We start from the raw sequence: 14,255 nt of genomic DNA, 5'->3' as shown, positions 1-14,255 counted from the left end.
CGCATACTGGGTTACATCCATTTGCCAAATTTGGCAGGCTTTTAAGCCTCTGGGATTTACTCCCATTGGCAGGGCAGGGGCTTGCTTGCTGCAAGTAGGGCATTGTTGAATAATTGCGGCAGCCTCTTGGGCGGTGATTTGGAATTCCTTCATAAGAGCCCTTTTATTTTGATGAAAATAGTTATGACTGTCCCAAGAGGTTAGGGGAGAAAGAGAGAAAGCGGATAGAATAGTAGCAGCGGATGCGGCTGTTAATTGCTGCAATGCAAGCAATTTATTTGCTGGCAATGGCCATTGATCAACCCAAACAGGAATGTCCGTGCTTAAGGTCAAGCGAAGGGGAAGAGGGTGAGTCATTCTAGCTGCAATTTAGCACCAAATTGAGAGAGCAAGTCCCTCCCCCACAAATTCGTGTGAAGGGGGAGGATGACGGGCTTTATTTGTGCAGTCCCTGTGAGGTTTTCAGAAGTCACAGGGAGCCAAAACTTACTGATGAGAGCCATTTGAATCCCTCCTACACCTCTGACCGATGGGGAGGTCTCTGTTTCCCAGTCTGTAGGCCACTCGTCAGAGCGTATCACCGAGATGTCAGCACCAGAGTCCAGAAGACCGGTGAAGCGGCGACCCTTGATTAAAGCCAAGAGTGTGGGCTTAGTTTTGGTGATAGATCTAGTGAGGGCAAGCACATCAGAGGGAAGTTGCGGTACCATGATCATTTTTGCTACCACGTCACCCTTTTGTAACTTCGTTGGAAGAGTGGATAGCACAGAAAGGTTAATGGCTGAGAGTTTTGAGGAAGGATAAAGCAGATCGGGAACCACAGAGATTCCTTTGAGGAGGGCATGAGGGTGAGATTGTATAAGAGCAGTTTTATTGGAGGAGAAGGAGGCAGAAGGAGCTATGCGCTGACAGAGAGTGGTAGATGGGGAAAGGATATGAGCACATCTTCTGCCACTGATAATTCATACACAATGGATGGTATATGGGCAGCCTTGGGAGAGGGGCTAGCTGCCGGCCCCTCTACTCGTTTCCTGAGGGTTCAGTTTTTGATTGACATTGATTAGCCCAATGATAGCCTTTCTTACATTTCGGGCAGACTGTTTTTGGTCGAACATCTCTACTGGCGGAGGGCTTTGCTGCCCCCCGGCCAGGGGCTCGGCATTGTGATTTAAAATGGCCAGGCTTCCCACAATTGTAACAATTACCAGATGGCTTATTACCTCTGGTGATAGCTGCAGCCATCATTTCGGAAGTGTATTGGTGTGTTTCCACCACCCTGCAGGCTTGTAGGAATTGGGCTAGAGTGGCATCTGGAGAATTAATCAAGGGAGTAAGCAAGGTTTTACAGTCTGCATTAGCGTTCTCATATGCCAATTTAAGAAGAATTTCCTGCCGAGCCGCCTCATTTGTAATTTGCCTTTGTAGGGCCGTTTGGAGGCGTTCAATAAAACCGGCATAGGGTTCATTGGAATTTTGTAGAATTTTTGCAAAAGATTGTGCGGAGGTATGAGGGTCATCTAAGCGAGAGAGAGCAAGCAGAGCGGCTTGTGCAGAAAGGTTAAGAGCATTAATAGGGCTATTATATTGAGCTGCGGGAGCAGCAAAGGCACCCTCTCCTGCCAGTTCATTTGCAATAAGATTCGGATTTTGAGCTTCCAATAGGCGACAATGATGGAGAAACTCCGATTGCCATACAACAAATTGAGTCCCTGTTAGAGTCATATGAAAAAGGCTATGCCAATCAGCTGGGATCATTATATGGGCGTTAGCCATCATTATAAATAATCCCATCGTAAATGGAGCCTGAATACCATACATTTGTACAGCTTGTTTGATATCCTTGATTGATTTAACAGGGATGGGTTCCCAGTGCGGGACGTTTTGTCCCTGTGCGTTCTGCGCATAAACTAACGGGAACGCCGATGGGCAGTCAGAGTGATCTAACTCACCAGTTCTAACTCCTGCAGCGATGGTGGGATGAACTGCACCCATAGGAGGGGGTAAGGCAGGAGAGGAAGGCACAGAAGGGAAAGCAAGAGAAGAAGAAGAGGGATTGGGTGAGGGGGGGTCAGGAGAAGGGGGAGGAGGTTTACCAACCTCTTTGCCTCCGGGGGGGCAGTCGGTTTAAGAGACACAGGCGCCACAGCAGGGGGCAAGAGTTGTACAGCAGGATTCACATAGGGAGGGGGTCCAGAAAGGGGGCCAAGTAGGGGTTGCTCTAGAGAGGAGAGAGACTCAAAAACCACCCTCCAAGCAATTAATATAGACAAAGGGGCCCTAGGACTTGCATGAAGGTATTTTCCAATCTCCTTCCATACTGTAGTTTTGATACTGCCTTTAGCCGGATAAAAAGGGCAGTTGCCAAATGTATTCGAGGAGTTCCTCAATAGAGGTTTTTGGGAGGGGGGCATGAAGGGAGCCCCCCTTTTTAAAGGTAAAAAAATTTCATTTGGTCAATTCTCTGATTTCCTGAATGTGAGCTGCCTGCTCCTTAGAGAATCTACCACCCATACTCACGAGGGATCCGTTGTCGCCAGCGATTCAAGCGGATGAGGTGCACCAAGTCTATTCCAGACGACGAGAATGGGTGTGCCAAAGACGTATCTCTTTTGAGTGGATCACGTCAGGGTCACCAGTTGTGGTGGTCTCTCATGAAAAGAAGACACTTCGCAAAGTTGTCTTGGGATGAGAGCGCAGAGAGAACTCCAAAACCCTCTTTTATTAGAAGCAATCTTTGTTAACGTAGCAATTTTGTTAATGTCCTATCACAAACACATTACATCACACAACATGCACTGATCATTCGCATAAAGCATACAAGGCTGCAGAGTTTAAGTTTGCTACAGTTCTGGTTAAGAAATGGCAACAATTTGTCTTTGCTCCTTGCTTCGTGTTCCAGCCAACTACCAGAAGGCTCTGTTGTCCTAGCACGTACATAAAGAACAAAGAATCATAGTTCCCACAGTATATCAGTATGCAATCTGAATTTTCATCAGATAGAAATAAATTTGACTGTATTAAATGAGTGAATACTTAATTATGCCTTAATGTGTTTCTTATGCTGCTGAGGATCATTAAATAAAGTTTGGAAATGTAAGGACTATGCAGTTAAAATCCTTTCTGTCTGTTTTTGTATTTAAGCATCCAAGGAATTCACATTTTTCAATGTCTAAATTTATAGTAGCGTTTGTGTATTGTTCTCCATTCCCTCTAAAGGCTCTTTCAAACTAAATTGTATGCCAAAAAGTATTAGTACAGAATTAAGAATTAATTTAGCAGTTAGGGCATGAGCTAAGATGCCAAGTGGGCTTTGACCTAACCAGCTGATTGTGAGGGCATGTGGGGAGATGGATTGAGCTTATCTGAAAGTGCGTAGGTAAAGGTGTATCTGAAGTTCTGGCTGACTGTCGAAGATCTTCCCATGTGCATTGAGTGCTGACCAACTAATCAGTAAATTAAGAATGACTATTGTAGGGAGGCTGCAGGTTGCTACCAAATCAACATCCATGGACTCTCCCATTAGAATGAATCTTAAAAGATTGTTGTAAACTTTCCAGTAAGTAGCATCATACAGACAATTAAAAGTCAATTCTCCTGCTTTTTGTTTTCTGAGACTAGGTGTCATATATGTATACATGATGTTGATAGAATCATAAAGCTGGAAGGGGCCATTGAAGTAATTAAGGTCAAACATCTGTTGCAAGAATCCAAATTAAAGCATCTCAGATATCTATCTAGTGTTGAACACATTCAATTAAGAGGTGCTTATCACCAGGATTAAATTTATTGCCCATAATGCTAGTAACCTTGCTTAATATTTAAGCAGAATCCACCTACCTGTAATTTAAATCCTTGTCTAAATTTCTGGGAAAAAGAAAACAGGTCTACCTTTTACAATATTTGAAAAGCCCATTTTCTTAGTCGTCTTTTATCCAGGGTAGAAGTTTCTTTAGTTTGTATTCCTAATAATTGATTATCTGTACCTGTCCCAAATTTTCTAAATACTTTTAAAAGCTCTACTTAGAACTGGATACAGATCTTTATTTTCTTCTATATATTGAAGATAATTTTTCATTCAAATATCTACTTACCTCATTAATTCATTTATGTCATTCTAGATACAACAGTTAAACTTTATTGATACATTTATTTGAATTTATATGGCTTTCCATCTTGTAACAGTGACTAAGAACAGCTAACATAGAATTAAAGCTAAATCACTATCATCATCATCATCATCATCATCATCGATAGATAGTCAAGAATGGTAAACCCAGTTTAAACATCTGGCTGTCTGCAATCATCCATAATATGGCAACTAATATCCATCTCATAGGACTCCTATGCTTAGGAAAATAGCTTACATAAATTTCAGTCTTGACATGATCTTGACATTTAGCTGATCATAACAGATTCTGGGGACTGCAAAACAATCTTCAGTGCTGTATGTTATACATTTAATTTATTATGAATTTCCAGTGCAGGTAATCCTCAACTTAAAACTATCCGTTTAACAACCATTGAAGTTATAACACTGAAAAAGTGACTTTCAATCAGTCCTACAACCATTGCAACATCCCCATAGTCACATGATCAAAATCCAGGTACTTGGCAATTAGTGTGTATTTGCAACACTTGCAGCACCCTGTGTCATGTGATCATCATTTGTGACCTTCCCAACCAGCTTCCGACAAGCAATATCAATGGGGAAAGCCAGATTTTCTTAATAACCACATGATTCACTTAACAACTTCAGCAATTCACTTAACTGTGGTATAAAAGGTCATAAACTGGGTGCATCTCACTTAACAACTACCTTGACAGTGGAATTCTGGTCCTGATTGTGGTTGTAAGTTGAGGACTATCTGTAGTATTGAATATTATGGCATGTTAGCATGTATGATACTGATGCTCATGGTAATACAATGTAATTCTGATTTAGCTTTTTTAAGGTATATCTTCATGATTCTGCCATTGTTCTTAGTTCTGGCACCAGAAGCCTCCTCTGATAATATGACTGAAATCCGAAAAGCTTATGACAATCTTCTAGTCGGCATGATTAGTCATCTGGTGGGTAGCAATTTTTTTTGCATTTAAAACAAAGCTACAATATTTCTTTACAAGACAGTTTTAACATAGATGAGATATCTGAAGAAATGACATTAGTAATAATTTATGCAGAACTTGCAGACAGAAAGATAATAGTACTGGTCAAAAAAAAAAAATCCCATAACAAGTGGAATGAGGTGATGGGACTTAAGCCTGTCTTCCACTGTTTATAAATACAGTGATGGAAATGTAGATCTTCCCTGCTGTTTTATAAGACCTAAGGCTTGATTTCCAAAGTGAGCCAAATTCTTAGATTTATAGGAGGGAGTAACTTTTTTTTTAATTGACTTGGATCGTGTAATGACCCAGCATTCGTTTCTTAGCTTTTTTCTACAGGATTGAGACTAGACTGAGTAACCAATCTGCTCCTTATAGTTAGTAAGTAAGTTAATATACTAAATTAATATACTAAATTTATTAAGTTAATAAATTTTACAAAATCTAGAAATTGCCAATCCATCAAAATGAAAATGAGCGAGAGTCACTGCAAATAAATATAAAGTGTCCCCTGAGCTAGAAATTGAATAGTGCCCTATTTCAATCCAAACTATAGATAGTCCTTATTTAGTGACCATAGTTGGGACTAGCAACTTTGTTCTTAAAGTGAAATGGTTGCTAAATGAAAAAAATAATGTGACCACAACTGTGCTTAGGATCTTGCTAATGTGCTTAGGATTTTATTTCAATTTATTTTTATTTGACCTTTCCTGGGAAGGTTACAAATGCAAACATAGGTTGCAAAGTTACTTTTTCATCAATGTTATAACTGCAAGTCTCTACCTGAGGCATTCACTAAGTGAAAATTATTTGTATGATATTTGCTCATACTTTGTGTATCTGTTACATGCAAAACAAACCCTGATCTACGCCCCACAAGATATTTCTCTTTGAAAGACCCATGAAATAATGTATCTATAAATCCATAGACATTGTTTTTTATATTGAATGTATTCTACAGATGAGCATGCAATGCTATATGAAACAATGGAGTTGGTTGGTCACTTCTCATTTGCCAGGAAATTCTATTTGTGTGTCTAGTTTTATTTTTTTTAATTTCAGATACTTATATGTGATTTTTGGCAACTTTGGTGCAGTAAGTGTTACTTGATGTTGTACGTCAATCAAAATCTATTCACTTTCTAAGTACTGGCTCATAAAATTAATATAACTACTAAATATAGATGACTTTTAAAAAAAAAATAATACTGTTAAAATAGCCTTTTCCACTATGCTGTCTTCTAAACTTGCTGAACAAAGGCAAGCTAACCAGCATGTCTGTGAGTAGAAACAGTATATTTGCAGGGCATCGGGTACAGAGGATAAAATGTTTATGCTAAAATGCTTTGGAACCTCCCACACCCTCTATTGCAGATTACAGAGTTGTTACAGGTCAACAAGATTTCCTTCAGGAAAATAAGAATGATTTTGCAGATTTGTCTCTATGCTGTAGCTTCATAACTCCAAATCTGCTTCAGGTGGTTGGGAGTTTTTCACAGCAATCACAGAGTCATGGTGCAGGGAGATATATACTGTAGGTAAGAACAATTGGGAAAAACGTATTTCTCTTCAACTCCAGTGATAGCAGCTTCTGCTGGACAAAGAAGGAGCTCCATGAAATACTGTCTATTGTTTTCAAACTTTCAACTTAACTAACAGAATCCATTATTGAAACTGAAATATATATAGGGCACCTCTTTTGATCTACAATTAGTGTAGTGATTAAGACACTGGGCCTTGGATTATAATCCTTAGACATAGAAGTCAGCTAAGTGACTTTGGGCTAGGCATTATCTTAGCTCAGAGAGAGGTTGCTGTGAGGAAAAAATTGAAGGAGGAAGTGTTGTGTACGTTACCTTGAGTTGTATAATATTAAGGCAGGAAAAACAATCTATTGAGTAAATAATAAATTTAAAAATTTATTTCTGCATATTTGGTACATTCCAAAATCTCCATGTATGATTACTTATTGGTAACTTCATTCTTCATATAAAACAATTTAAATATTTAGAAATAAACTAAAAAAGTAACTCTTAAGTTGATGTTAGTAACACTACATAATTTAAAACTTAAGAATAACATTCAATACTCAGATGTAAAATAATTAATCTACTGCTTCTTACATATGATTTTTTTAATAGGAGGAACTCATTAGTGAGAACATCACATCCAGTTGTAACCTGAACAAACGTTACCGTTCATTTGAGGTAATGTTGATACCCTTTGAAGTAATGTCTCTAATTTGACAAGCTAATTTATGAAGCAATATGCAATTGTTGGAGGTTGAATTTGAATTTTCAAAATGTAAGGATGTTTTGTAACATTTTGCCTAATAAAGCATTTTGGAATATTCACTTAGCACCATTTTGGCTGATCATCAAAAAGGTATACTGCAACTGGACAAAATTACCCTGGACAAAATATGACAATGGTTTTATATTCTTTGAAGAAGGATGTTTTAGCCACTTGAATCTAATATTTTCAGAGCAGGATAATTTTGTACACCCTGAAGAGGTACCTTGCATTTTGACAATTATACTCTTTCCAACTATTAGACAGTCTAAAAGGTTTGGCGTAATTGCTTTTTATTTAATACATTAACCAAAATTACTTTCTGGCTTTGCATTGATAAGAGATCCTAATCTTTCTTCATTGCTGCTTCTGTGCAGGATACTGAAATAATTTGTCCATAACAAGAGGTATGGGAGGAGGTTCATTGGTGATGAATAGCATTTCAGAACTGTGGAATAAGTATTGCCCTTTATTTCTCAACACAATATGGAATTTGATATCCATAAAAGGGCTGTGTATTGTAACTATCTTCATAATTATCTGGTGTAAACATTGTACTTCCATATTTACATGTAAAAACACAATTTTGTTTTGTTTGAATTTGAAGTGAAAAATTGCTACTTTTTTTCATCTTCGAATTGGTAAATAAACAAAATATTAGACCTAAAAGTACTCAGTGATTTGTAACTTTAAAATGAATTCATTGTTGAAGCAGTTTTTCACATAGAAGGCTAAAGGGGGTAGGATATAATGGGACTGGGAAGACTCAACCCAAATCACCATGACTACAGAATTCATTATGGGGCTCCAAGTTAATCTCGCAGCCTAAAGCTCCTTGGCTAAGAGAAAATAATAGACAACAATTTATAATGAATAATTTTTGATAATGAGAATGCTACCCTTGCCAGACTGAACTTGTTGGGCGGGTACTATGGAAGGCAAGCAGTCCTTCAAGTAACCTGGCCTTATATCAAGCAGCAGAACTTGATATAAACAACCTATAAGTAGGCAAATGCAGTGAAAGAAAGAGATTAGCTGAAGTAAAGGGAATAGCTGTGTTGTGGTCCTCATTCCTTAGAAAGTCTATGTCTCAGACTAGAAAAGATTTCCTTGCAGTAGGAGACATAGCAGCTAAAGGAAAACCAAAACCAATAGCTTAAATTCCATTGTAACAGTACACACAACACATGCGTCAGGCCAAACTTCCTGTTACCTTTTTAAAAATTATGTAGAGGACAATATAATTTCTATGTCCGTCATGTATTTAAGAAGCAATCTCTTGATATTAGGTAGTTTGCGAAAGGTGCTTTGAATAGAATGAAATCCTAATGCTGTCATGAAATGTTGATCAGTAGACTCTTGGATAGTTTCAGTTGAAAGAAACTTATTATGCCACATATCATAGGAAGCATTCCAGATTAAAATGTACACATAGCTTGACAAAACATTATTAGCATCAATATTTGTAAATAGTGTATATCTTTATGCTTTCCAGTCTTGTTGCCCTGGAGAGAGACAACTGTATTTTTTTGACCTTTATTGCCTTCTAATTTGAAGAATAACTAACATGGTTATATGTAGAATATAGTTCTCCAATTTAATAGGCTACATTTCTTTACAGAATGCAAACATAACTTTTCTGACATCGTGCCTGAAGAAAAAGGCAAATTGTACTAAATTTGCTTCTTTAAAGACTGGCATGAATGAGGTTTCAGAGTTGACAACAAAAATATTAAAAAAGGTATGTGTTTAGGAGAGTTTCATTGCTGCCTTATTCTATTGTATTTTATTAGCTTAATAGTTTTAAAAAATCCAGAATAATTGGAATTCATGGTGGTAACTGATAACTCATTGTATATTCTATGGGAAGAAAAAGGTAAAATTACAATACAGGAAAGATGCTTATAGTGAGAGATATAATTCACAGAAATTCATTATACTGAGATACCACAAAGTTTATAATACCCAGCGTATTCAAAACTAATTCAAGATATTTAGATTGTAGGATTTCAAGTCCAAACCAAATATTCAGATTAATAATCACAGGAAGAAGAAAACCTGTTGGTATATTTTAGAATTCTTACTGGCTAAATATTGCAATAAATGCATTTTAGTAATATGCTCTCATATGGCTACCCAAAGAAGTACAAAAGAAAGCAAAATAACATATTTTCTTTAGAATTCTCTCATGTAAATACTAATTGCCCTCATTCACCTATGAATCCAATAGAGTAGGTCTGATTTTCCATAGCATTTTCATCAGAAAGTGACTGGGTCTAGTAAAATTCTGTCAGTATCTTTTAACTGGCAACAAAGATCTTTTTTTACAGCCACGTCTAACTGAATTACATACTGTTCATCCATAAATATTAATTATAAACAGCTTATATATTTATGTTTTTATCTAGACTGATTATACCTTACAACCAGTCAACCTTACAATCAATCAACGTCATCGGTGTTGTCGTCAATGCAGGAAAATCATCAGAAATTTTGATAACCATACTTTGTGTTGCCTAAAGAATGTTGTTTCAGCCTTGAGTTCCTGGTGGAAGAGGTTTCTTTATTATGGTTTTATACCAACGGGTATAAAGTGATAAGCCTAACTTTCATAAGACTTAAGAGCAGCTTTTATAATCTAGATATATATCAGACTTCTTTTATAGAAAATTATGCAAATATTCTCCGCTAATGCCTTGACAAGACTGTTGAATTTGTTCCATGAGTCCCACAACAGAAAAAGTTGGAAGAAGAGAAGCAGGCTGCCAAAACATCAAAGCTCTCAAGTGCTAATGAAAGTAAAAAAAAAAGTAAGACAATAGAATGAAAGAAGTGTTCCAAATTTATTGGTTTGTGTTTTACATCATATACATGTACTGTATATAATTTGCCTCCTAAGAAATCTTCACCAATATAATCCTGAACATATTGTCTTCATATGGTAGTTAATAGATTTGGAAAGAAAACGAAGAGTGATAATTGAGAGCAAGGTAGCAGTTTGGGAAATGGTTATGACAAAGGTACAAATAGATAGCTTGTAGGATTTAGGACAATGTATTGGAAAATATATATATATATTATTATATAGAAGTCATAAAGGTGTTTGTTGTGGTACTTTGCAAAAATGAATATATATTAAGTTTTTTTTAAAAAAATAAACCATCATCCCTGTATAAATGTTTATTTAATACAATACCATTATGGTTGTCTCTTAACTTGCAATTTTAGCAACTGATTTTATAGTATTAAATTAGCTCTAATTGTGTACTCTACATATTGCACTAAGTAATGAACAGTGCTTAATCGCAGCTGTGCTAATTTTTTTTAAGCTATGGGAGAATATTAGAGGATGACGGGAAAGTATTTGCTTGATGGTAGAATGCCCTTTACTGACATTTAATGATATAAGTATTAGGGATATTTAAATGTTTCAATTTCAGAAAACTGTAACTTGAAGCACCCCGTTTCATATTCAGGCATGCTGGTCTAAATTTATTGGACATGCACTGAGCCTGAAACATTCTGACAAATGTTACATACCACTTGAAATAGGACTATATATCTTGCATGCAATACTTAAGAATCACAATGTTGAAATACTTGGGATTCAAAAATATTATGTCTGCTCTTTAAAAAACCAGCATAAGATCTCATGTTCAGAGATTAAAATAAGTACTTTCAGATTGCATAGTCCTAGCCAATTCCAAGAGAAGTCACAGATACTGGACATGTGCACAGATATAGGAGGTACAAAAATCAAAGCAGGGCTCTTCCAAAGCAACTCCAAATTAAAATGACAATTCTAAACCTTGTTAAATTATTCAAAATGGAATAAATAATGTCTTTATCCACTTGATTTAATCTTAGAATGTGTGAATGCAAGCACTGTGTTTTCAAAAATGGACTAAAATGTGAAAGCTCCTTCAGGTTATCTGTTGATGCCTTTACAGACATTTTTATAACTTTCTTGCAAAAAATATGAAAGTAGCTTCTCCCAGGATGTTGTCTTAGGAAGATTCTCAATCATCCAGGTCACGCTTGCTCTAAAGATGCTTTTTCCAAAAGGCAACTGGACATTCTTGGTTCTTTTTTCTTTGAAAAACGTTTCACTTCTGAAGAACTAAACTGAAGAAGCTTCTGGGATGAGAAACAAAATGTTTCCAAAGGAAAAAAAAACTAAGAAAATTGCCTTTTGGAAAAAGCATCTTTGGAACTTCTAGGATGTTGTTTTGACTTCCCAGACAACCTTATGAGTTCCTGGCAGTCTTGCTTAATAGTATTAATTTGTTGGCCCCGCTTAGCTTTTTTCACTTGCCAAGATTAAAAAGGATGCATAGCTCTATATAAAGTGAACTCTTGGAGGAATAGGAGAATTTGGAGTTATAACCCACAGTTCTAGCTTCTAATTACAATGAATGGAAAGTCTTAATGAAACCAATCACAATATTTGAGAGGGAGCAGGGGAATTTGAGTCAATATATTGGCAGAATTCCTTCTCACACTGGCAACTGCCCTACAGAACCCAAAAGAAATCAATTTTTCTCAAGTTTCTTACCTCCTCCTTATTTTATCTCCACAAAGTTTACATGCAGAAACTTTACATTTTTTCCTCTTACCTCCATATTCTATGTTTTGGTATGTCTTGAACCTAGCATTTGGCTGTTGGACCTTTTGAGGGGGACAAAACCAAATACCCAATATGTACAACCTGCAAAGAAGAACCATTTTCTCAAGTATGTTTCTCTTCTAAAGTGTACACACTCATTGTTTATCCTTCTTCACTCATCTAGTATGCTCATTTATCAATGACATGGCTAATTTGATTCAAGCATCAGCCTGCAAACACCATTATCCTTGGAAACAGTATTGGTTCAACTCAAACATTTTAATGAAAATAAACTTAGGTAATTTGTAACAATTCTCATATTCAGTTCCAAAGAAAAGTATTTTCAGTTCCAAAGAAAAGTACTTAAACAGTTTTCTATTTTTACCAGCTCTTCTTGACATATCTATATAAACTTCAAGAGAAAGTAAATATTTACTATTAAATATTTTCCCCCAAAGAGCCATGGCTATGGCTGGAGTCACATTCCAATAAAAAAGAACATAACTATTATATTTTTCTTTCCTTCATTACTCGTCAGATACAGCTTTAAGTGAGTGGGTAATAAAGCTACTCAGCTGCCCAGAGTCACCAGAGATGGGCAACATATACATTTTATTAATTAATATCTAATATTAGTAACTCCAAAGAACATGTTTTCTGAAATAAAATTAAATCAAATAGAATCAATTAATTCAGGGGGGAGGTATGCAGCGGGGTGCTCCAGGGCTCTGTTTTAGGCTCAGTATTCTTCAACATCATCAATGATTTGGTGAGGAGATAGATGGAAAACTCATCAAATTTGCAGATGACACCAAGCTAGCAGGAATAGCCAACACTCCAGAAGATAGGTTTAAGATTCAGAAAGATCTTAACAGACTTGAACAATGGGTGCTATCTAACAAAATGAAATTCAGTGGTGAAAAAAGTAAGGTTCTACATTTAGGCAAGAAAAACAAAATGCACAGGTACAGTATATGTGGTACCTTTCTCAATAGTGATGACTGAGAGGGATCTTGGAGTCCTAGTGGACCATCATTTAAATATGAGCCAGAAGTGTGCTGCAGCTGCCAAAAAAGCCAACACAATTTTAGGCTGCATAAACAGGGATAGAATCAAGATCATGTGAAGTGGTAATATCACTTTATAATGCCTTGGTAAGGCCACACTTGGAATACTGCAACCAGTTTTGGTTGTCACAATGTAAACAGATGTTGAGACTCTAGAAAGAGTGCAGAGAAGAGCAACAAAGATGATTAGGGAACTGGAGGCTAAAACATAAAGAACGGTTACTGGAACTGAATATGTCTAGTCTTATGAAAAGGAGTAGGGATGACATGATAGCATTGTTCTCAGAGGGTGCCACAAAGAAGAGGGAGTCAAGCTATTCTCCAAAGCACTGGAGGGCAGAACAAGAAGCAATGGATAGAAACTGATCAAAGAGAGAAGTAACTTAGAACTAAGGAGAAATTTCCTGACACTTAGAACAATTAACCAGTGGAACAACTTGCCTCTAGAAGTTGTGAATGCTCCAACACTGGAAGTTTTTAAGAAGAAGTTGGATAACCATTTGCCCAAAGTGATGTAGGTTTCCTGCCTAAGCAGGGGGTTGGATTAGAACACCTCCAGGGTCCTTCCAACTGTTATTCTAAAGGAAATACATTCCATGGAAAGACCAGCTTGTTCTTTGGTCTTAGATTGCTACTCTGTAGATTAGATTAAGATATAACTTTATACATAAAACCTCACAAATATTGAATTGTTACATATATTCACAACTGATTGAGACATTTACTACTTTAATGTTTTTTAGAATTGTTTTAAATGATTGTTGAATTAGGGTTATCTGGTAAATCAATATATTCTGAAACTCATTTTTACATGTTAACACATCTGTTTCATTGAATAGAACCATGTAGATTTCTCCATTTCAACTCTGTACATTTCCCTTCTGGTTTTATCCATTATGTGTATAAACTTTTGATTTGGTGTTGAAAGAACTGACTTCTTTTATTTTTGAAGACCAGGATAACATTTTCCCTCCAGGGTCAGGATTTATAGTAGCATTTGTGTGCAAGAAGCTAGTAAGCGGATCTGTTGTCTTTTAATGTTGTTATTCTTTAATTTAAACTGGCACATATATCCTGATCCAGTCATACACTGGAGTAGGAATACATACTACTTGTGTTGTATTCAATGTGATGCATTTGGAATAGAAAGAATAAGCCCAAGCTTATTGCTAGCAGCTTCAGTT

The 14,255-nt window shown here is 36.5% G+C and overlaps 2 protein-coding genes across 5 annotated transcripts in view; one reads left to right on the top strand and one right to left on the bottom strand.

Annotated features, from left to right (window-relative positions):
- The window catches only part of IL7 (interleukin 7), a 29,406-nt gene extending 15,356 nt beyond the window's left edge, over window positions 1-14,050 (top strand). For 2 of the 4 annotated variants that reach the window (XM_087931435.1, XM_087931434.1), the window contains exons 3-6: window positions 4,985-5,070; window positions 7,248-7,313; window positions 9,020-9,139; window positions 9,807-14,050. In XM_087931435.1, coding sequence (XP_087787561.1) covers window positions 4,985-5,070; window positions 7,248-7,313; window positions 9,020-9,139; window positions 9,807-9,995 — 461 coding nt within the window. In that variant the 3' untranslated portion in view covers window positions 9,996-14,050. Of the gene's footprint in view, window positions 1-4,942; window positions 5,071-7,247; window positions 7,314-9,019; window positions 9,140-9,806 lie in introns of all 4 variants that reach the window. The other 2 variants (XM_026706054.2, XM_087931433.1) reach the window with 1 other exon arrangement.
- LOC148126412 (endogenous retrovirus group K member 8 Gag polyprotein-like) lies at window positions 917-1,992 on the bottom strand. The gene has a single exon (XM_087928716.1). It carries the CDS (start codon window positions 1,990-1,992, stop codon window positions 1,021-1,023), a length of 972 nt encoding a protein of 323 aa, XP_087784842.1. The 3' UTR covers window positions 917-1,020.
- Window positions 14,051-14,255: the final 205 nt, after the last annotated feature.

The sequence above is a fragment of the Pseudonaja textilis genome, chromosome 3, assembly GCF_049901715.1.
Source record: "Pseudonaja textilis isolate UNSWEBS1 chromosome 3, rPseTex1.2, whole genome shotgun sequence".
Classification (NCBI taxonomy): domain Eukaryota; kingdom Metazoa; phylum Chordata; class Lepidosauria; order Squamata; family Elapidae; genus Pseudonaja; species Pseudonaja textilis.
Note: the sequence above shows the minus strand (reverse complement) of the source record. Positions and strands in the feature narration are given on the sequence as shown.

Bases quoted from the DNA above. Each gene is read 5' to 3' on its own strand.
- LOC148126412 (XM_087928716.1), bottom strand. From the start codon at position 1,992: ATGGGTGCAGTTCATCCCACCATCGCTGCAGGAGTTAGAACTGGTGAG.